This window comes from Panthera uncia, chromosome D4 (genome assembly GCF_023721935.1).
Source record: "Panthera uncia isolate 11264 chromosome D4, Puncia_PCG_1.0, whole genome shotgun sequence".
Taxonomy (NCBI): domain Eukaryota; kingdom Metazoa; phylum Chordata; class Mammalia; order Carnivora; family Felidae; genus Panthera; species Panthera uncia.
Window position 1 is genome coordinate 12,259,451 of NC_064807.1, and position 22,024 is coordinate 12,281,474.

At 40.3% G+C, this 22,024-nt stretch overlaps 1 protein-coding gene across 10 annotated transcripts in view; it reads left to right on the forward strand.

The window, feature by feature from the left end:
- The window catches only part of CFAP95 (cilia and flagella associated protein 95), a 233,073-nt gene that overhangs the window by 82,170 nt on the left and 128,879 nt on the right, over positions 1–22,024 (forward strand). For 7 of the 10 annotated variants that reach the window (XM_049633760.1, XM_049633757.1, XM_049633755.1 and 4 more), the window contains exons 3-4: positions 5,772–5,905; positions 8,183–8,251. In XM_049633760.1, coding sequence (XP_049489717.1) covers positions 5,772–5,905; positions 8,183–8,251 — 203 coding nt within the window. The remainder of the gene's footprint in view (positions 1–5,771; positions 5,906–8,182; positions 8,252–22,024) is intronic. The other 3 variants (XM_049633761.1, XM_049633745.1, XM_049633750.1) reach the window with 1 other exon arrangement.

A 22,024-nucleotide genomic window follows, 5' to 3' on the forward strand; every position in this document is an offset into this window, starting at 1 on the left:
TGGTCACATTTCAGTAATTAAAGTATCTCATCAAAATGATAAATTTCATTGAAGGCAAAAGATTTTCTCCTCCTCCAGTTAGAGTGTGCTCCAGGCCAGGGAAGTCCATAGAGGGAAGTGTGTCCACATGGGGAGGTTTGGCTGATTTTCTATTTCTTCACTTGCTCTGTTTTTTCCTTCCCTCAGACAACAACTAAAATGCCCTCTTGTGATTATTCTACTAATATTAATTACTTAACTGAGACTGTTTTTGTTAAAAGAAACAGTTTTGTTATCTGACAGTGATCATAAGAAAAGATTGAACAAGTAGTGGAAAAAAAGAGTGAAATCATTTTTCTGATTGTACCCCATGAGTCCCAGTTGTTCAAAATAATGATGGGAAGGGGGCCTCTCTGCTTCTCTCGAGATCCTTTAAATAATCTGTATGTGGAGCTGCTGAGTTCTCCTAGACATGAAAACAGAGCCAGAATTTACAAGAGCAAAACTACTGCTGAGAAATAAGAATCATCCTTTTTTTGTTAAGATAAAGACTTTTTAAAAGTTAATTTATTAATTTTCGAGAGAGGGAGAGTGCACACGAGTGGGGCAGAGAGAGAGGGAGACAGAGAATCCCAAGCATCCTCTTCTGAGCCACCCAGGTACCCGTAAAGATAAAGACTTTTAACAAAGTCTCAATATTATTTGTTGATGATAACGATTTTTTGGCAATAGTACAAGAAAGCTACGGTTGACAGGGGAAGTGCTGTTTTACAGGGTAAAACTAAACTCTTCGGTTATGACTGCAGATCTGTGATAATAGATGCCAACTTAAATATTCCAGAGTGAGGTGCCAAATCTGTCACATAGAACATGCGAAGCATTTGGGGGCAATAACTGGTTTTGAGCCTCTTGGTCCCTTATCCACCTTGAAGATTAAAAAAAGAAAGAAAGAAAAGGCTGAAATTAAAGAGACCTGGCTGAGAGTATTTGGAATTTGGAAAGAATTTCTGTGCTGAGTTCGACCCCTCCTATCCCCATAGGATAAGCTACTTCATTCTGGGCAGGGAATTTGATTAAGTATTACCCTGAAGCTGGGAAACTTGGTTGACTGAGGTCTGACTTATTCCCAAAGCAGCCTGTGGCATCAGAGAGGGAACTTGACTTGAAAAGTATCTGCAGGGGCACCTGGGTGTTTGTTGGTTAAGTGTCTGACTCTGGCTCAGGTCGTGATCTCACGGTTCATGAGTTCGAGACCTGCGTCAGGCTTTGTGCTGACAGCTCAGAGCCTGGAGCCTGCTTCTGATTCTGTGTCTCCCTCTTTCTCTGCCCCTCCCCTGATCATGCTCTGTCTCTCTCTCAAAAATAAATAAACATTTAAAAAATTTTTATGAAAAAGGAAAATATCTGCATTTCCTTCAGTATGAGTCAGAGGAGTCTGCTTTCTGGGGACCTGATAAGCAACATAAGAAAGAAATGTCAATTAGTGATCATCTAAAATGAATCTTCCCAAGAGAGATTCTTCTGTAAGTAAGTCATCCACAGCAGAAAGAGTCTGTTTACCCTCAAATGTGGAACTTGAGGGGCAGTCATAAATGACTTTCTCTTTCCCTGTACCCAGTTACCCAAGTTACATGTCTACTGGGATTTCTTAAATGCTGTACATACAGGAAGAGTTCATCTTAGAAGATTACAAGTTGGGACTTCAAGAAAAATTGATAGGAAAATGGGGAATAAGAATAACATTATGAAGCAAACTTCCTATACACACATTAGATATTTTTTAGATTATCATTTGACTCAAGCTAGATTTTATTATGCAAATTTAATGGAAATTTTAGTGATTATCCTGTGAGTTTGTGCTCTGTTAACTTAGCTATCTCACACACCAAATTGCCAATCTCCAGTTTGTGATATATATATGTATATAGAGAGCCCAAAAGACTTTTAAACATATGGTAGTGCTTTTATAAATTATGCACCCTTATGTCAGGTTATGAACATTTCTAGGCCAAAGTGATTTTTCACATTAAAATGGTGTAGGATTAGGTTTGCCCACATGCAACAGAAACCACAGATCAACAGTGGCTGTTCACATAAGGTTTTATTCTTTCCCGTAAAGAGTCTGGAGGATAGCAGGTCAGGACTGGCGTGGAAGTCGCGCAGATTGTCAGAGACCTCTTCCTTCCGGCTTTCTACTCTGCCATCCTTTGTGCAGAGTCCAACATGGTGGCTAGAAGCCTGTCATTATGTCCACATTTCAGACAGCAGGAAGAGAAAAACAGAAGCAGGACCTTTCCTGGAGGTTGCAGAAATTACTTCCATTTATGTCTCGTTGTTCAGAACCAGTCACTAGTTCTATTTATGTATAAAGGAGACTAGAAGTTTACGTGTTACGTTGAGCACCAGGTGTCGTATGGATGTGTTAAATCACTATATTGTACACCTGAAGCTAATATGACACTGTAAGTTAGCTAACTGGAATTTAAATTAAAACTTTAAAAACTTTTTTTTTTTAAATAAAGGACACTAGAAAATGTAGTTTGAAACACCATATGCCCACCTAAAATTTTGATGTTCTATTACTGATGAAACTGGGGGACAACATTTGCCCCTGATACAGGAAACAAAGGTTCGGACTGGGCTCTGGAGGCAGATGGCTTCTCTTGGACCTTTGGCTCCACCACTTACTAGGTTGTAACTTTGATCAAGAGTCTAAAACTTTTCGTGTCTTTATTTTTTCCAGTGTAAAGTGGGGATATTAGAGTTTTCATGAACACTTAACGTGAAGACATTTAGAATAGCGTCTGACATGTGCTGTTGTTATTACCATTATCTCCAGGCTTTACTGCAACTCACTAAGCTACAGTCAGTAGAGACTCTGGAGTTAGTTTACTATTCTAGCCTGGAATTTCATAGATATGGATTGATCAATGAATGAGTCAGATTGCATGTTTTGAATTGTGTAACTTCTACCTTCTCACTGGTTTACCTAGGTGTTACTTAATCTGTTTCAGCCTCAGTTTTCCCTTCCCTAAAATGAAGAAAAACTATGCCAAGTGTTCTTCTTTTCTCCCTTCAGATCTACTTTCCACCCTTCTCAACCTTGCTCTGTGCCCAGAAGCTGACCTTTATGGATGGCTTTGATGAGCTTCCTTGTCCTCTGGCTTTCTGTTCAGATTAGCCTGTGGAAGACACTCACAGATGATCAGAGGTGGTGGGCGAGTTAGCTTGGACCTTTATTCTGTGATTTTCTCCCTGCAGGACCATGGTTTGGCAGTGGCTGTGTGCTATAGACTGAATGTTTATGTGCCCTCAAAACTCAAATGTTGAAATCCTAACGCCCAGGGTGATGAAATTAGGAGGTAGGTCCTTGGGAGGTGATCAGGTCATGAGGATGGAATCAGAAATGGGATTAGTGCCCTAATAAAAGAGACCCCAGAGAGTTCCTTCCCTCCTTCTGCCGTGTGAGGGTACGGTGAAAAGATGGCTGTCCATCAACCAGGAAGTAGGCTCTCACCAGACACTGCTGGTGCCTTGATCTTGGAGTTCCCAGCCTCCAGAACTGTGAGAAATAAATTTCTGTTGTTTATAAGTCACTCAGTTTATGGCATTTATAAGGGCAATCCAAATGGACTAAGATACGTATGTCTGTTCTGAAACCCACAAGTACCAAGTGACCTTCTCTTTACAGCTATAGGCCTTACTAGTTTCCAGTAACTGCTCTACCCTATGGCTCTCCACAATTGCTACCCTCAGGGTGCTTCAACATTTTCTGAATGCTGGCCACACTTTTATAAACTGATCTTCCATTAAACTCTAGTCAGTTACCCATTTGATTGTTCTTTTCTTTCTGTGACTATGATTGATACACAAGACTCAATAGGATTGCTTTCAGTATTTAATGAAATCATGCCTATGAAGTGCTTAATACTCAGTCAATAAACTTAAATCCACTAATGCTATCATCTGTTTTTCTTTTAACTCCTCATTATTTCATGTTTGCAAATATCTTCATTTCATATAATTTTCAAAGGTGTTGATTGATTGAAAATGTTGAAATATTTTACTGCTGAATATGACCAGAGCATTATCTAAGGTTAATTTTTGGGCCAACCTTACTCATTAAAACAAAATTGTGTATAGTAATTTTTTCCCCAAAGTAAATGTCTTATTTTTTTGTTAAAGTATATAATATGAAGCTCAATAATACAGTGTCTTTTACCATGGACTTGTGAACCTGGGAATCTATGAGGAAGAGTAGTTGAGCAAAGGGTATAAGGAGTCAGAGCTGAGAAATTGGGCTGGGTGGCTGGTGATTCAGGAGGTTGAGGCCTTAGAGAACATTGGTCAGAGAAGCCAAGGATCTATAGAGCTTTGGAGTAGACCAGGGAACCAGGACCAGAGACTATAAAACTGCTTTGAGTAGGGTAGGCTCCCAGTTACAGCAGAACCTTATTCTACTGACCCAAAGTGGGCCATGGGTATTTGACTATAGCTAAGATACTCTTGCAGTTGAAGTCTCCAAATATCTAAACAGAGATTTTTCTCTCTCTTTAAAAAAAAAAAAAAAATTTTTAAAAAAAAAAAAATATATATATATATATATATATATGGATGTGTGTATATATATATGTGTATATATACATTATATATATGGGATTAATGTGATCTAGGACTTCATTGGATGTCTTAGGGAGGTTAGTCTTCAGGTTTGGGGAAAGTAATGGGTTCTCTTGGTTGTGGTGAGTTCTGCTTCTCTGCTGTGAACCTCCACATTCATGATCTTCTAGAGTTTGGAATGGAAAAAATATTGAATACTCAATGCCAATTTTTGTTCGTAAGATCCCCTAGATGTTATCCCTGATGCTTCTTCAGTTGGTTTGAGGACATCTTACAATTTGCAGGTTTTTCTCATAGGAGTAATTGCTTGATAGCTTGTTGAGTCATCCTTGATAGAGAATGGATGATGATGGTGCTGCTGCTGCTGGTGCTCATTGCTGGTGCTGGTATCTGAAGTCCCATGTGATTTACAAAGCAATTGCCACAAACATTTTCTTACTTAGAGAAATTAACATATATGATCCTTGAGAAGAAAGGAGAAAGCAGTATTTAGTTGAAGGCATTTCATAGAAACAACCAATTTGATTTTTTTATTTTCCAGTAACATAGTAAGGAATTGGCATTTTGACATATTTACAATGAAATCGTTGACTGCTAAGAGGTATTTGTTTAAGTTTTTTTATTTTTAAGAGAGAGAGACAGAGACAGAGTGTGCACAAGTGGGGAAGGGGTAGAGAGAGGGCGAGAGAGAGAGAATCCCAAGCAGACTCCAGACTCTGAGCTGTCTGTGCAGAGCCTGGCTTGGGGCTCAAATCCACAAACTGTGAGATCATGACCTGAGCTGAAGCTGGACACTTAACCAACTAAGCCACCCAGGCGCCCAAAGATATTACTTATTTTTTAATGTCAACAGCGTCAACAATTACAATCAATATATACTTTGGGGCACCTGGGTGGCTCAGTCAGTTAAGCATCTGACTCTTCATTTCAACTCGGGTCATGATCCCAGAGTTGTTGGGTCAAGCCCCAAGTGGGGCTCCTCACTGAGTATGGAGCCTGCTTGAGATTCTCTCTCTCCCCCTTTCCTTGTACCCCTCCTCCTGCTCACACACACGCGCACTCCCTTTCTGTCTCTCTCTCTCTCTTAAAAAAAAAAATCAGTAATGTGCTTCAACAAAAATATTTTGGTAACTGACCATTTTTGGCAATGTATTTACTTTTCTCATATGTAGCTTCTATTTTTCCAGATTTGGATATCAGAAACACATGAACAAATGGCACAAGTTTATTTAAACAGAGAATTGGCTACAATAAAGAGAAAGCCTTTACTGAATGAAGAAACAATGAGCTCTGGGATTATTGAAAGGTATTCTTAATACTTTCCTTCACTTACAGAACATATATGTGCAGGAAAGGGTCTGGATGAGCAGTGAGGAGGTGCAGTGGCCCTGGCTACCCATTACAGGAACACATCAAGCACAGTGAACACATCTCAATCTCCTGTGCTTTCCGTTCATGCTGTTCCCCCTGTCTAGAATTCCCTTTCCTTCAAGTGTTTGCCAATCAGCATTACCCATTCTGGGTCCTCTTTACACATTTTTTTTTTTCTGGTCAGTGTTCTGACTATTTAGGTTTGAACACCAGCTCCACCATTTACTTGTGAAAGTAAACAGTATCTATAATCTTCAGTTTTTCAACCTGTAAAATGGGAATTAAAATCAGCATCTACTTCATAAGGTTGTTGGGAAGTTTAGGTGTAAAGAAGTATGAAATGTTCATAGAAATATTGCCTGACAAGCAGTAAAAATTAGGTGAGCTGTCAATCAGGATTAATTGCTCTTATATTCTTGCCCTCTGAGCATTTTGTTAATGCTCTACATAACAGTTGGACTTACATTCTACTTATTTATATGTATGTGTGTTTCCCTTGAAATCGTTCCTTGAAAGTAGGAACTATTTCTTTTTTTAAAATTTTTTAAATATTTATTTATTTTTGAGAGAGACAGAGTGTGAGCAGGGGAGGGGCAGAGAGAGAGGGAGAGAGAGGGAAAGAATCCCAAGCAGGGGTGCTGCCAGCACAGAGCCTGATGTGGGGCTCGAACTCACAAACTGTGAGATCATGACTTGAGCTGAAGTCAGGAGTTGGACACTTAACCAACTAGGCCACCCAGGCACCCCATAGAACTGTTTCTTATCTGTTCATATCTGTAGTCCTGAAACTTGGTATAGTGCCTTTCCATGGAAAACTCTATCCATAGACTTTGTCTTATCTTGTAACTATTGGAAAATGCAGTGAAAACAATGACAAAATGCTGAATTTTTAATTTACTTTATTTTGCAAAGTGCACGAAAGGTGCAGACATGAAAGTCTTTTAAAAATCTATCATAAAAATTCCTCCCCAGCTATACCACCCATGCATTTGTAATAATTTTCTTCATGGTTATACAAGTTATAATTGAAAGGAGGATTCAGAAACTGACCAATCCCATTAATAACTGGAGCTGCTGATAGAGTATTTTCTCAGGTAAAAGTTTTGTCTACTGCCCCCATCACTGTGTCCCTTGCTCACAAAATCAATAGTTGAAGCAGGTACTGGAGCAAGTTGCACTGTGTGCCCACCTCCAGCCAGCTGGTAATCCTGTTCATCCAGGAGCTTCTGTTGACCTAACTATCCTTTCCCTGCATTTAACAAGTATATCCCAAATTATAGGTTCTATCAATTTTATTGCTATAATTAATACAAAACCACAAGCCTTATCTCAGTACCAAGCACCCTTATTTGCTTGATCAGTCCTACTTACAGCCATACTTTTACTACTATCACTCTCCATTTTTTTTAATTTCAATATGTTTTATTTAACGTAACACGTACCAAATATTATCATTTCAGCATGTAATCAATACACACATTATTTTTTTTAATATATGAAATTTATTGTCAAATTGGTTTCCATACAACACCCAGTGCTCATCCCAAAAGATGCCCTCTTCAATGCCCTCACCTACCCTTCCCTCCCTCCCACCCCCCATCAACCCTCAGTTTGTTCTCAGTTTTTAAGAGTCTCTTATGCTTTGGCTCTCTCCCACTCTAACCTCTTTTTTTTTTGTTTTTTCTCCTTCCCCTCCCCCATGGGTTCCTGTTAAGTTTCTCAGGATCCACATAAGAGTGAACACATATGGTATCTGTCTTTCTCTGTATGGCTTATTTCACTTAGCATCACACTCTCCAGTTCCATCCACGTTGCTACAAAGGGCCATATTTCATTCTTTCTCATTGCCACGTAGTACTCCATTGTGTGTATAAACCACAATTTCTTTATCCATTCATCAGTTGATGGACATTTAGGCTTTTTCCACAATTTGGCTATTGTTGTATCACTCTCCATTTTAGCAGCTTGAATAAATAGATTATTAGCCAACTGCAATCAAAATACTACTTTCTTTGTATGGAACTGTGGGATCACTATATTGACTCCTGACTCTAATGTGACACTGTATGTTAACTACACTAGAATTAAAATAAAAAATAAAAAGGATTTAAAAAATCCAGCCCCAAATAAGTTTTGTATAGCTCTGAAAGTTTATAAAAGTTTATAAGTGTCAGTCTGACATATTCTCTAAAAATTATTGTTTTGTTTCCAGGGACACTGGATTGCCTGCTACTGGCTTTGGAGCTCTCTTTACTAGACACCCACCAGATCATTGCAAAATGTTAGTAGTCCCTAAACCTGCTGCAGATTGCACAAAATACTTCTTAATTAATCAGGAGGTTTGTTTGCGGAGGTGAGGGGATGAGGAGTCTACATAGTCAACAAAATACCCTTTACATAGCATTTCACAGACTCCTTTAACAAAAGTATTGTTTTCCCATCAATATGCAAGCACTAGTAATAATAATATAGTCAATCCTCATTATTTGCGGATTCTGTATTTGCAAATTCTCCTACTTGCTATAATTTATTCGTAACCCCCAAATCAATCAATGCTCAGGGTGCTGTTGCAGTCATTCACGGATCTGCACAGAAAGGCAAAAAAAAATTGAGCCAACCAGTGTGCACATTCCCAGCTGACCTGGAGGAAAGTAGAACTGTATCTTCCCATTTTGGCTCTTGTACTGTACCCGAGTGTCCTTCTCTCAGTCTTTTACTGCAATTACTTTTGCCTTTTTGCGTGTGCCTTTTGTTGGTGATTTTGCTATTTGAAATGGCTTGCAAGTGCAATGTTAAAGTGCTGTCTTGTGTTCCAAGCACAAGAGGACTGTGATGTGACTTATGGAGAAAACATGTGCATTAGGTAAGTTTCCTTCAGGCATGAGTTATGGTGCTGTTGGCCATGTTCAATGTTAATGAATTAACAGTGCATATTAAATAAAGTGACTTTAAATAGAAACACAGATAAAACCAGGACATGTACTAATTGGGTGATGAAAATATTGTGGCCAGAGGCTCTCAGGAACCTAACCCTGTGTTTCCCCTAGAGCAACGGTTCAGGATTTGCTAATTCAGTGTTTGCGGTGACTATAGAACATTACTATGAGTTATGAGCTTGGACTATAGAGCAAGAGACTGCTAATTTTTACTGATAAAAGAAATATATTTATTTTGGGGAGGCATGACTTGTTACTACAGAAAACGAATTTATCTTCCACTCATCTTTGTAAACAAGACAAACTTTCATAATTTCTGTAATGATGTATAGATAAGTGATACAGAAATATAGGTACTTACAAGCTCTATAAAATTCTAAGTATTGAATTGTGCGCTGTGTGGACATGGGGACATGTTATCATCACCAGCAATTTAGATGTTTTTGCTTCCTGTGACAATTGTCTGGCATTAGAACTAAGCTACTTTGCAGTCTGTCTGGGCTTGAGGTGGGAAATGTCCTAAATGACAATGCCCCACACCCCATTTCACAGTCACTTGAAATTCTGGCCAGGTGTTCTACCATGCAGGTTCTAACCTTGATTGCTGCAGTGGGGCTGGCCTGGCCTGTGTCTCCCACAGGCTGCTGTAGCATATCTAAGTGAGCTGGAAGGCCCACAGGGAGTATTTCCAAATGATCCCTGAGGAGGGTGGACTTCTGGCTTCCATGACGATGATGAGCTAAAAAAAAAATCCCACTGGCTCCCTTCCTTGCACTGAAATCTGGAAATTCTAGCAACAACATGGAAAGGCAGAATGAATCCAGAGGCAGACTTTGACAACTGTATCAAAACATTGAGAAACTCTAAAGAAAATGATGGGTTAGAGGAAGAGACGGCTGGGAGATGGAGTAGGGGAGGAGGAGAAGAGAGAAGGCAAAGGCTGAAGTCTCTAGATGGAGTCTTGAGCCAGACCAGGATGCAAGCAGTGTTCTCAGTGGGCCAGGCTTATGCAGGAGCTCAAAGAGTCTTGTCTATTGTGTTTGCAAACCTGAAGTATAAGCTCAAAGTTGGATTCTTCTGCACTGGCTTGGTCTACTATTTTTAGTCCAGGACAGAAAAGGAGACACCAGGGCTCTACATACTAGATGATTTGATACCAACAATCTACCTCCCTGAAATCACTCTGATCTCAGCATTGAAATCTGTAATTCCAGCCACAGATGGCCAGTAGACCCCTGAGTTGTCTCCTCCAACTCCAGTTCGAGAAAGCAATCTTGGATATGGAGGAACGAGGCAGTGCATGTAAAGGAGGAAGAAATGCCAGGGAGAAAAAGCACGTTAAGCCCAGAGAGCGGTAGCAGTGGTGCTCAACCCACATCACCCTCACTCACAGTGAAGACACGAGCTAGGCCTCCCTTTTCAATGGGCCACCTTTGTGGTCATCAAAGCAGAGGCATCTGGTAGTCTCAGGAATAATACAAAGTTCTAGTTAAAAAATATCATGACACATCTAAAGAATAAAAAGCATCATGAAGAATGACAAGACATAGGTGACTTATACCAGAGGAAGCAGACCTGGTGGGACAAATGTAACGGGAATTTAAAGCTTTATTACTTGGGGAAATAAACAGTTGCAAACATAAGACAAAATAATAAAAATCAATTTGACGTTAACTTTCCAACAGCAACACTGGATGCAAACCCATAACATTGAAATGTTGAAGGAAAAGAATTTTGAACCTAGAACTATTTAAATGGGAGGGTCAGACAAAGATATCTTCAGACACAAGGACTGGTTGCAGACTTACCATCCTGCCATGAGTAACTATAGAACCGGGCAAAATATAGTAGGCAACTGTCATCAAGTGTTGGGTAGCAACTGTGTGTCTCTGTGCTCCTTGAGATGGGGGTGAGGGTGTCTCATTCTCCCTGACTTACTCTCTGAGGACATGTCTTCCAGCTGCGATGCAGGCAGGTGAGCCCAACTGCAGAGCAATATTCCTGTTGAGTTAGGAAGCAGGAATAGGATTTTAGAGCTTCTGAATGTGACTCAAATTTGTAGGACCAGGGTGTCAGAGAGAAGGAAGTTGTGTGTGGAGGTGGGAACAGGAGTCCACATCGGGTTCCCTTGGGTCTCAGTCAAGTATGCGGCCCTGCACACACTATGGAAATAATAGACACCCCTGGTGTTAAAAAATCAAATAGAACTGTCTGTAGTGTATTCTGAAATTTTACAGTGATGCTCCATCCTACCTGGTAATCTCATGCAGCGGGTTCCACCGCTACGTCACCTGCCTTCAAATCTTGGCCCTGCCCACTTACTAGCTGTGTGATCTTGGGCAAGTTGCTTAGCTATTTCAGTTTCTTCATTTGTAAAATGAGGATGATAATTATAAAGGTGTCCATGTTCTAGGGTTGCAGTGATGATTAAGCAAGTTAATATACATAAGATAATTAGAAAAGTAATTGATGTGTATGTGGTAAGTGCTGTGCAAGTCTGCTGGGCTAGACACTCAGCAACCTGAGTCTAGAAACTCTATCAATTCAGGGAAATGTTCTTAATTTATTTCATTGATGATTTATACCTTCCATTTTCTCTGTTCTTTTTGGAAATCCTTTATTTGGGTGTTGAATTGCTTGGCCTGGTGCTCTACTTTTCTTGTCTTTCTGTTTTATTTTTTTCTTTACTATCTTCTCTCTGTTTCTTCGACCCTACTATTGAGTTGTTTTTTGTTTGTTTGTTTAAATCCTTCTGTTTTTATTGGATCCTTTTTTTTATTTCATGACTATAATATCTTATCTATCTGGGGATGTTAATGATATAGTTTGTTTTTCTTAAATTTTCTTCTCCATGCATAGTCTCTATTTCATGTAAAATGCTTTTTTTGTTTCTGTTTGGGTTTTGTTTATATGGTATCTATCTATGCTGGAGGCTTTCTTGAGGGGTCTGGTAATCAATCCTTGCTTTTCTGCTCATGATTAAGAGCCTGTGAGTGAAACTTACTGTCTTGGAGTTTTACTGGAAGGATCTAGGTGGGTCTTCCCTCCCCCCCCCCCCCCAGAAGCCCTGGTGTCAGTATTTTAGTCTTTCCTCTTGGGCTGGTCAGATTCCCCAGAGAAATCTCCCTTATTTGACCCTCTGAAGGGTGAAGGGTTGGCACCTGTGTTCTTGGAGTGAGCAGAGCGTTTTGCTGGGACATCAATATTAATCCTTCATTATGTATGGTCACTGAACCATGTTGTTGATCAATGACTTTCTCTTTCACCCTTTAAAAATGTATTTTTTTAATCTTTATTCACCTTTGAGAGAGAGAGAGAGAGAGAGGGAGAGACAGACAGACAGACAGACAGCACAAGCAGGGGAGGGGCAGAGAGAGAGGGAGACACAGAATCCGAAGCAGACTCCAGGTTCTGAGCTGTCAGCACAGAGCCGATCACGGGACTCGAACCCATGAACCGTGAGATCATGACCTGAGCCTGAAGTCGGACGCTGAACTGACCAAGGCCCCCAGGCATCCCTCTTTTACCTTTTCTAGTGAATAAATTTCTAGTTCCTGCTGGAAGAGAGAAGGGGCAGTACCCAGCAGTGGAGAGTGACAGAGACCTGCGGCTCTAGCTGCTTCTCCAGCAGCTCCAGCCCAATTGTCCTTTGCTGCTTCGGGACTTACTCAGCTTTCTGTTAAGTCACACACCACTTGTTTGTTCCTCTTCTCCAAGCTTCCAAAACTTGTTTCTCAGGTCCTTTTTCCTGTTCTTCATATCCTTGTGGGTTTATTTTTTTTAAAGTCTCTTTCATATGATTTTAGTGCAGCTTTTTGGAGAAGCAAAATGCAATGTGTACAGTTAATCTTAACTCTGAAGTTGTAAAGTCTCATCTGAAATGTCACCTCCTCCAAAGGACCCTCCCTTCCTACTGTCACCCCAGCCCCCACGACTTGGTAGGTCCCTTGTGGGTGTCCATGGCACTGTGTGCTTCTTTTATCCTAACACTATACTCATCTTAGTTGCAATTACTTGCATCCCTGTTTGTCTTTCTTGCTAAACTTGCTCTAAAGAGCAAGACCATGACAACTCCATCCCCTGTGGCTACCAGAGAGCTTGACCTATAGCAGCTGCATAGTAATCATTTCTTGAATGAATAGATTATTTCTGGTGTTGAACAGAAAATTCTTACAGAGGAGAGGTATTGCTCTTTCCTATCTTATTTGATTTAGGGCTTCAAGGCTTGTAGAACCAAAAGTTCTCAGTTCTATTTTGGTAAATGCATTGGAAGACATAGTCTTTTAGAAAAATCAGTCCTTCTTAGTTGGAATTGCTGAATTACTTGTTTGTCTTATTTGATTATCAGCAAGGAAATAAATACATGAGTACCTTCAACTGTCCTTCACTAATTCCATATGTAATTCCTTCTGTCGGTTAATGTACGCTAATTATACAATATTCCATACCATAGGATGCTGTGGTTTTTTAGAGTCTGCTTTCTTTAATATTAAATATTGTTTTGCTTCTTACCAACTGTACAGCTGTGGAAGTTAAATGTCAACTTTAAAAGGCAATGAATAAGAATGAGTTTGCTCAATGGACCAAAGTAATGTGCTTCAATTTATAAAAGAAAGGCTGTAATCATAATGTAAATTTAAACTTCCAGTTACCTCTTAACAAAAATCAGAATGTAGGTATAGTTTTGTTGTTAAGGGGACATTAGCTAGATGCATTTATTTTAATTTTTAGATAACATTCATTATATTTTGATGGCACTTGACAGTCCTTTCTTTTCTTAAAAAATGTTGGGGTGCCTGGTTGGCTCAGTCAGTTAAGCATCCGACTTCAGCTCAGGTCATAATCTCACAGTCCGTGAGTTCAAGCCCCGCGTCGGGCTCTGTGCTGACAGCTCAGAGCCTAGAGCCTGCTTCTGATTCTGTGTCTCCCTCTCTCTCTGCCCTTCTCCTGCTCATGCTCTGTCTCTCTCTGTCTCAAAAATAAATAAAAACATTAAAAAAAATTTTTAAAAATGTTTATTTATTTATTTTGAGCGAGAGAGAGAGAGAGAGAGAGAGAGAGAGAGAGAGAAGGCATGTGCACGGGGCTGGGGGGGTACGGGCAGAGAGAGAGAGAGAGAGAGAGAGAGAGAGAGAGAATCCCAAGCAGGCTCCCCACTGTAGCAAAGAGCCTGGTGTGGGGCTCAATCCTACGTATGGTGAGATCATGACCTGAGGGAGACCAAGAGTCAAACACTTAACTGACTGGGCCACCTGGGCACCCAACAGTCTGTTTCTTTTCTCACAACTCAACTGATAGCCAACCTACTTTTTTTGGACCAATATCAAGAAGACACAATACTTTTCCTCCTTAAACTGGCAGCAAACATCTCTGGAACATATTGGAAATCAGAAGGACTACAGTGTTTGGACACCACTTATCACTCCTGGCCTTACCTAGAGAAAAGGACTCTGTGGATAACTCCTCCCACATATGTCACAGACTGAGATAAATTTTTAAAAATTATAATGTAGGGGGAAGTAAGGTTGAGACTAAAAGCAATATCAATGACTTAACTTTAAAAGTGAGGATTTATATACATTGAGGCTGGATTGAGCTTGTCTAGAAGTAGAGTTATTGTTTCTCTTGAAAGCTGGTTACATTTCTATCAGTGAGTTTCCAAGGAATTCACCCTGACCAGTAACAGCAGGGGTGAGAGTCAGGGAGGCCCAAAGACCACAGCCACCGACAGTGCTCTTCTGATCTCAGATGGGCACAGTTGCATGGCTAGGAGGTCTCTGACACATACTCCTTTTACTACATGGGTAGAGACATTAAAGGCATAGCAAAGTAATGAGAGACACATTTCCTTCAAGGCACATAGGAAAAGTGGATAAGAACCTGAATATAATTAGTAAACTAAGATATTCTTTGCCCTCCCATTTTGTTCTCACGAATTCAAGTTCTCGAGAACTTATACGTAATTTGGAAGCTCTTCATGAGGCATGGAAAGCTAGTTCACTGATTATCAGAAGGCCCTTAGACATGTGATGATCTATACAAAATCATTTTATTATTTGTCTGTTGTAACCGATAGTTGTAGCTGACTCATTCTAAGAAGTAAGGTTTTCCATGTATAATATTTGGACGGCATCTGTGACCAGTAAGCAAGCAACCAACCAGAAACCAAAACAACAGAACAAATGAAACAAACAACAACAAAAGCTGTATCAAGCAGATTCAATTTTGCAAATGAGATTTAGTATAAATATAGTTTTAGGATCTTTTTCTCAGAAGCCCTTAACTTAAATATGCATATTAACCATGCATGGTCCTGGGATAATGGTTCACAGGAGGAGCTAATTTTTTTTGACAGTGAAAGCCAACTCTGGCATAGAATATGCACTGGGTGAGAAGCATACGCATGGGAGCCTGTGTCAGTTTGAGGGCAGCCCAGAAGTACTGACTATCTGCTGGAGGATGGAGAAGTATGAAAGGTAGACCTCTTACAAGGACAGCAGTTACTACTGCATCCTGCCATTTTTACCAAATTTCATTGTATCCCGGTGCTAGTGATTAGTGTATATTGTCAAAATTTTATAATAAATGTGTCTTGTTTCCAGAAGTCATCCAAACACTATGTGATCCACATGACTGGAGAAGAAAGAAATTAATAATGTTTTGGATCACTGGGTAGCTTTTTGGAGATAGTTGTTTTTCAGAAAAGGCATGGTATGGAGAGATAGGAGACATGGTTCTACTTCTGGGCCTGCACTAAACCTGCTATATGACCTTGTGCTGGCTAATAAGCCTCTCTGGGTTCCAGTTGTTTCCATCTATAAAATGAAGAGATTGAACCAAATGATCTGTAAAGTCCTTTCCTGCTCTAAAATTTTATGGTTCTAAGGAGAAAGGCATCTGTAGTCTCATAAATGGACAAGTTAAATGAGGCCAAAAAGTAGTTCAGGCAGTTAAGTGCTCATTGTTGGCATAGAGCACTTATCCATATGTGTGTGGAGCGATTACTTCCCAGTAACCATAGTGAGCTTAGGCCGCAGCTTAAACTCTTTCAATTTATTTCTCTCACTGGGGCATTTAGCATCTGTAAAACCTTTGGCACTCTTCAGAAGAAAGGGACTGAATATGAATAGTAAGAGGTGTTATTTTGTTTCTTCCTTTTCTCAAACTCCAGGGCAAGGCATTTGTTTTTTTTTTCCTACTCAGGCATTTATGTGGTGGCTTGTCTCTTGGTAAAATGCCACCCAGTTGGTGAACATTTTTCCAGAAGGCAAAAAAGTTTTAAAAAATGCCTGTGATGAAGGTGATGAGGGTAACAGCAAAAAATGTGAAGAGGAGAATGATGTTGTGGAATGACCATACAATAGGAGTGAGACAGACCAGAATCCCATTCTTGATTCCCTATCTTACTCATTGGAGGACCTTTTCCTTCCCATGCAGTGTAATGTGGCCAGGCTGTGTGCTAATGGGGTGATTTTCCTCCCTGCTCCCACCTCCCTCAAGCCCATGTGTTGGTCATATGACCCGTATGGCCAATCAGAAAGCATTCTAGGATTATAATTGAAGTTTTGGGCAAGATGCCCTAACATTTTCCAGGTAGCAAGTTACAGAGGGCATCTTGCTGTGGGGCGAGCATCTCTCTGTAAATGAAGCTAAGCAGAGGTGTGGAAAAAGACTGTTCTGATGGTATTCTTTTTATATGTGCTGGTATTTTCCTTCTTTTTTTTTTTTTTCTTGAGTTTGAGCTAGGTTTCTATAACTTATAACTTTAAGTAATACAACTGATAGCAAATACTTATATGGTATGTATTATGTGTCAGGCACCATTCTGATGTTGCTAACTCATTTACTTCCTACAAAACTCATACGACTTGGTTCCATCTACATTATCTGCATTCTATGGTGGGAAAAACAAAAGCACAGAGAAGTCAAGTAACATGTTCAAACTTTCAGAGCAATCAAGTGATGAGTCAGGATTTGGACTGAGATTGTCTAAGGCCAAAGCTCATGGTCTTAGCCACTCTTCTCTTCTGCCTCTTTGAATGCTAGGCCAACTAAGAGAACTCTGAACATGGACATGTTATTTGCTCCACTTAGGCAAGGCCCAGGTCTTGAGCACCAAGCCATTTTAAGGAAATACTGGTGAAAGGTTCTTTATCTCTTGAAATTTCTAGATTCAGTTTTTTCATTTTTCAAATAATATGGCTACTGGTTCCTAAGACATACCTTGGATTTGGTTTGGAAGTTTCCCCCTGTGAAGCAGAAACCTGCCTGAGCTCATCTCACTCACCCGGGATGCCTGGAATGGCTGGCTTGGCTGGTGCTGAATGGTAATGGCTTTTATAGTTGGTCAAATTTGCTGAAATGATTTCAGAGTCAACCTAAATGCTATTGCTCTTTGTGCTACTCCTGCATATAGGGTATCTGCCGTTACCTGACATACATTGAAACCAAACAGCTAAGTAGGTGGGACACTTCCCCATTTGTTAATATTTGGGGGTATGGCTCAGGTCCTGACGTGGCTTGTGTGCCTTGGCACAGGAGTGTTTTAATGGTGGATAGCAATGACCTACTTTATTGCTATCCTTTCAGGGTAATTCATAAAATTTGATAAGAAAATTTATGTGAAAGCACCCGGTATAGTGCTTGTTAGATCCAAAGTTTTGGCATCATAGTGGATTCATGGCTGACTCAGACCATACCTGTCTGTATTGTATCTAACTTCATTAGAATAGCCATTTACACTACACTACACCTACCAAATTAAAGTTCAAGTTTATTTGCATACCCAGGTGTGCTCAGTGAGGCCCTCAAGATAAAATTATGAAGACAGCTTTATTCAATTTACTTATTTGGTCTCTAGTCCCCAGAAACAATCCCTTCCCTCTCTGTGCATGCATGCCACAGCTCCCATCAAGAGACAGAGGTCATTTTCCTGTCTTATGAATCTGGGCTGGCCTTGTGACTCATTTTGATCAATGGAATGTAGCAGAAGTGATGCTCTGGGACATCAGAGAGCAGACCTTATGAGACTGGTAGTTTCTACTTTCTGATTCTTGGCCTCTAGCCAACATGCTGTGAGAAGCCCAAGACACATGGAAGAGAACCAAGGCATCTGTTGACAGCTCCAACTAAGCTCCCAGACAACAGACAAAACCAACTGCCAGGCATGAGAATGAGCTATCTTGGATCTTTCCATCCATTCAAGTACCTGGATGACTGTAGGTCTCATTAACATCACATGGACCAAAACACTACACAGCTGAGCCCAGTCATCCCACAGAATAATCAGAGATAATAAAATAGTTGTTATTTTAAGCCGCTAACTTATATGCCATAGTAGTAGATAACTGAAGTAAGCTTCATGTCTCTAACTACCATGATTATATGGCTGCTTCTACCTTTATTTGGCCTACAGGTGAATTTGTGCCATTGCTAGTCCATTGGGAATACAAGCAGTTCAAATTTTGGGATTGATGAGGTCATGAAACAAATGAGTGGCAAAGATTTTCAAAATGTTAATATTATGGAATTTATATTTAATCCTGACATTTCCTTTTATTCCACATAATGGTGAGACTGCATTACTAGTATTTCTCTTTATAATATTGGAAATTTATGTGGTTGTCATAATGCTATAATTACTTGAAGTCTTCAGTGAGTCTCAGTGGATAGTACTATACTGTGCATCTTTGAGCCATAGAAGTGGTTTCATAGGAACAAGAATTTTACAGCATTATGGAAATCTTTGCTGCTATCTGTGTTTAATTTGATTCTATATTTAGCACTTTCATAGTTAAATTATTACCTTAATAGATAAGGCTTACATTGCCCTTCAAAATGGCTTGCAAAAATTATTAGTCCTGAGGAAATTATGTTTGTTCCACATATCTGAATTCATCCTTTCGACATAATGAGTGGCTACTATGAATTAGGAACAATTAGGTATTAGGAATATAGAGACAAAAGACACCCATTCCTGAAGTAGCTCACTGTCTAATACATGAGACAGAAAAATCACCAATCAGTACTCCTGTATCAGTAAGGAATACCCTTGGCTGAAAGTAACAGAAAACCTCACTAGTATTAACTTGAATAATTAAGGAATTTGGCCATGAAATATAAGGGAGTTAAGACTGGAATGTCACCGGGGCACCTGGGTGGCTCAGTCGGTTAAGCATGGTCTCACAGTTTGTGGGATCGAGCCCCACGATGGGCTGAGCATGGAGCCTGCTTGGAATTTTCTCTCTGCCTCTCCCCCACATGCATGCTCTCTCTGTCCCTCCCTCTCTCTCGAAAATAAATTAACTTAAAAGAAAAGACTGGTGTAGCAGCTACATGATGTCATCAATGATGCAGGGCATTTTTGTCTTTCTTCTCTACTAGTTTTGCAGGAAGCTTTCATCCTCATAGTATCAGGAGGGTTGCTGTGCCTCCCAACATCATCAATCTGTTCTAGAAAGGAAGAAATGGGAAAGTGAAGAGGTAAAGGGAAACTCCCTCAGAGCCATCATTCTTCATCTACTAGATGGCCACCCTTGGCTACAAGAGTCTTCTAAGTAGAGAAAGACACACAAGAAGGGAGGCTGGAATAATTGTTGAATAAGCCAACCTACACATTGCAACATGCTAGGGTGAACAGACAATGCGAGAGGAGAACATAACTCAGATTTGGAAGGTTAGAAAAGGCTTCCAGGTAGATGTGAAACCTAAGCTGAGTCATGAAGTTTGAGCTAGAGTCAGCCAGATCAACAGGAGAGAAGGGCACCCTAAACAGGGATTTAGGCAGGGGATAATGGTACCTGTGATGGGCATGTCTTGGTTCATAGAGTACAAGTTTTCAGTGATAGCATCCAAAGTTAGAGAAAGATGTTGGGGACAAAGCAGGTAGGGTCTGAAAGCTATGTTAAAGAATTTGAACTTTGGGGCGCCTGGGTGGCTCGGTCGGTTAAGCGTCCAACTTTGGCTCGGGTCATGATCTCACAGTCCGTGAGTTCGAGCCCCACGTCAGGCTCTGTGCTGACAGCTCAGAGCCTGGAGCCTGTTTCAGTTCTGTGTCTCCCTCTCTCTGACCCTCTCCTGTTCATGCTCTGTCTCTCTCTGTCTCAAAAATAAATAAGCATTAAAAAAATTTAAAAAAAAGAATTTGAACTTTATCATGAAGGCAAGAGTGAAAGGTTTTCAAGTATGGGGTAGAAATGATCAGATTTGTGTTTAAAAAGCAGAAGACAGATTGTAGGTGACTGGACTGCATTGAGGCTATTGAACTAACCAAGGCAAAAGATGATAAGGTCCTGACCTCTAGTAATAGTGGTGTGGAGGAAAAGATTTCATATTTTAGATATATTAAGAGAGAGGAATAGACATTTACTTGGTAACTGATTAGTTATAAGGGTAGAGAAGACTCAAGGTTGATTCCCAGGCTTCTGGCTTAGGCACCTGGGGGTTAATGGGGTCATTCACTGAGGCAGTGAAGGTAAGAGGAAGAGAAAATGCCAGATAGCAGGTGGATAGTTGACACTGGAGCATGATCGAGGTCAGTGACCCAGATTCAGTTGCAAATATAAGTGTCCTAACTAGTTCCTCTGCCTCCAGTCTTGTCCCTTTCCATCCATTCAGCAGCTTGAATATTTCAAATAAAATGCAAAGAGAACCGTGTTCTTCCACTCTCTAATTAGTATCCTTGCAGTATCGCTTTTTCTTCTTGTGTCAATGAGCACATATTGTGTGTCTGGCACTGAGCTGAGGGCTTTATATGCCTTATTTCATTTAATTCTCATTATTTGAGATAGACACTGCAGCTATCTCCATTAAAAAAGGGGCTCAGAGAGGTAAAATAACTTCCCCAAATTTCCTTAACCTAGGAAGCACCAGAGCTGGGTTTTAAACTCAGGTCTGGTCTGTCTGACTGCAGAGTTTGTGTCCTTAACCACTATAGTACATTGCTTTTCATGCTTAATTGTGTAGAGTGCTCCATTTCCTTCAAAGTATTTCACATGCATTATCCACTGCTAACATTTATACAAGGTCATATGAGTCTGTATTTTCTTAATTGTATAAACAAGGAAATCAAAGCACAGAGATAATCAAAGAATCCAATTTTCGGGGGGTTCCGGAAGATGGCGGCGTAGGAGGACGCGGGGCTCACAGCGCGTCCTGCCGATCACTTAGATTCCACCTACACCTGCCTAAAGAACCCAGAAAACCGCCAGAGGATTAGCAGAAGGGAGTCTCCGGAGTCAAGCGCAGACTAGAGGCCCACGGAAGAGGCACAGGGGAAGTGCACTGCAGGTCCTCACCATGCAAGGGACTCTCCAAAATGACCAAACGGAAGAATTCCCCTCAGAAGAATCTCCAGGAAATAACAACAGCTAATGAACTGATCAAAAAGGATTTAAATAATATAACAGAAAGTGAATTTAGAATAATAGTCATAAAATTAATCGCTGGGCTTGAAAACAGTATAGAGGACAGCAGAGAATCTCTTGCCACAAAGATCGAGGGACTAAGGAACAGTCACGAGGAGTTGAAAAACGCTTTAAACGAAATGCAAAACAAAATGGAAACCACGATGGCTCGGCTTGAAGAGGCAGAGGAGAGAATAGGTGAACTAGAAGATAAAGTTATGGAGAAAGAGGAAGCTGAAAGAAAGAGAGATAAAAAAATCCAGGAGTATGAGGGGAAAATTAGAGAACTAAGTGATACACTAAAAAAAAATAATATACGCATAATTGGTATCCCAGAGGAGGAAGAGAGAGGGAAAGGTGCTGAAGGGGTACTTGAACAAATTATAGCTGAGAACTTCCCTGAACTGGGGAAGGAAAAAGGCATTGAAATCCAAGAGGCACAGAGAACTCCCTTCAGACGTAACTTGAATCGATCTTCTGCACGACATATCATAGTGAAACTGGCAAAATACAAGGATAAAGAGAAAATTCTGAAAGCAGCAAGGGATAAACGTGCCCTCACATATAAAGGGAGACCTATAAGACTCGGGTCTGATCTCTCCTTTGAAACTTGGCAGGCCAGAAAGGCTTGGCACGATATCTACAGTGTGCCAAACAGAAAAAATATGCAGCCGAGAATCCTTTATCCAGCAAGTCTGTCATTTAGAATAGAAG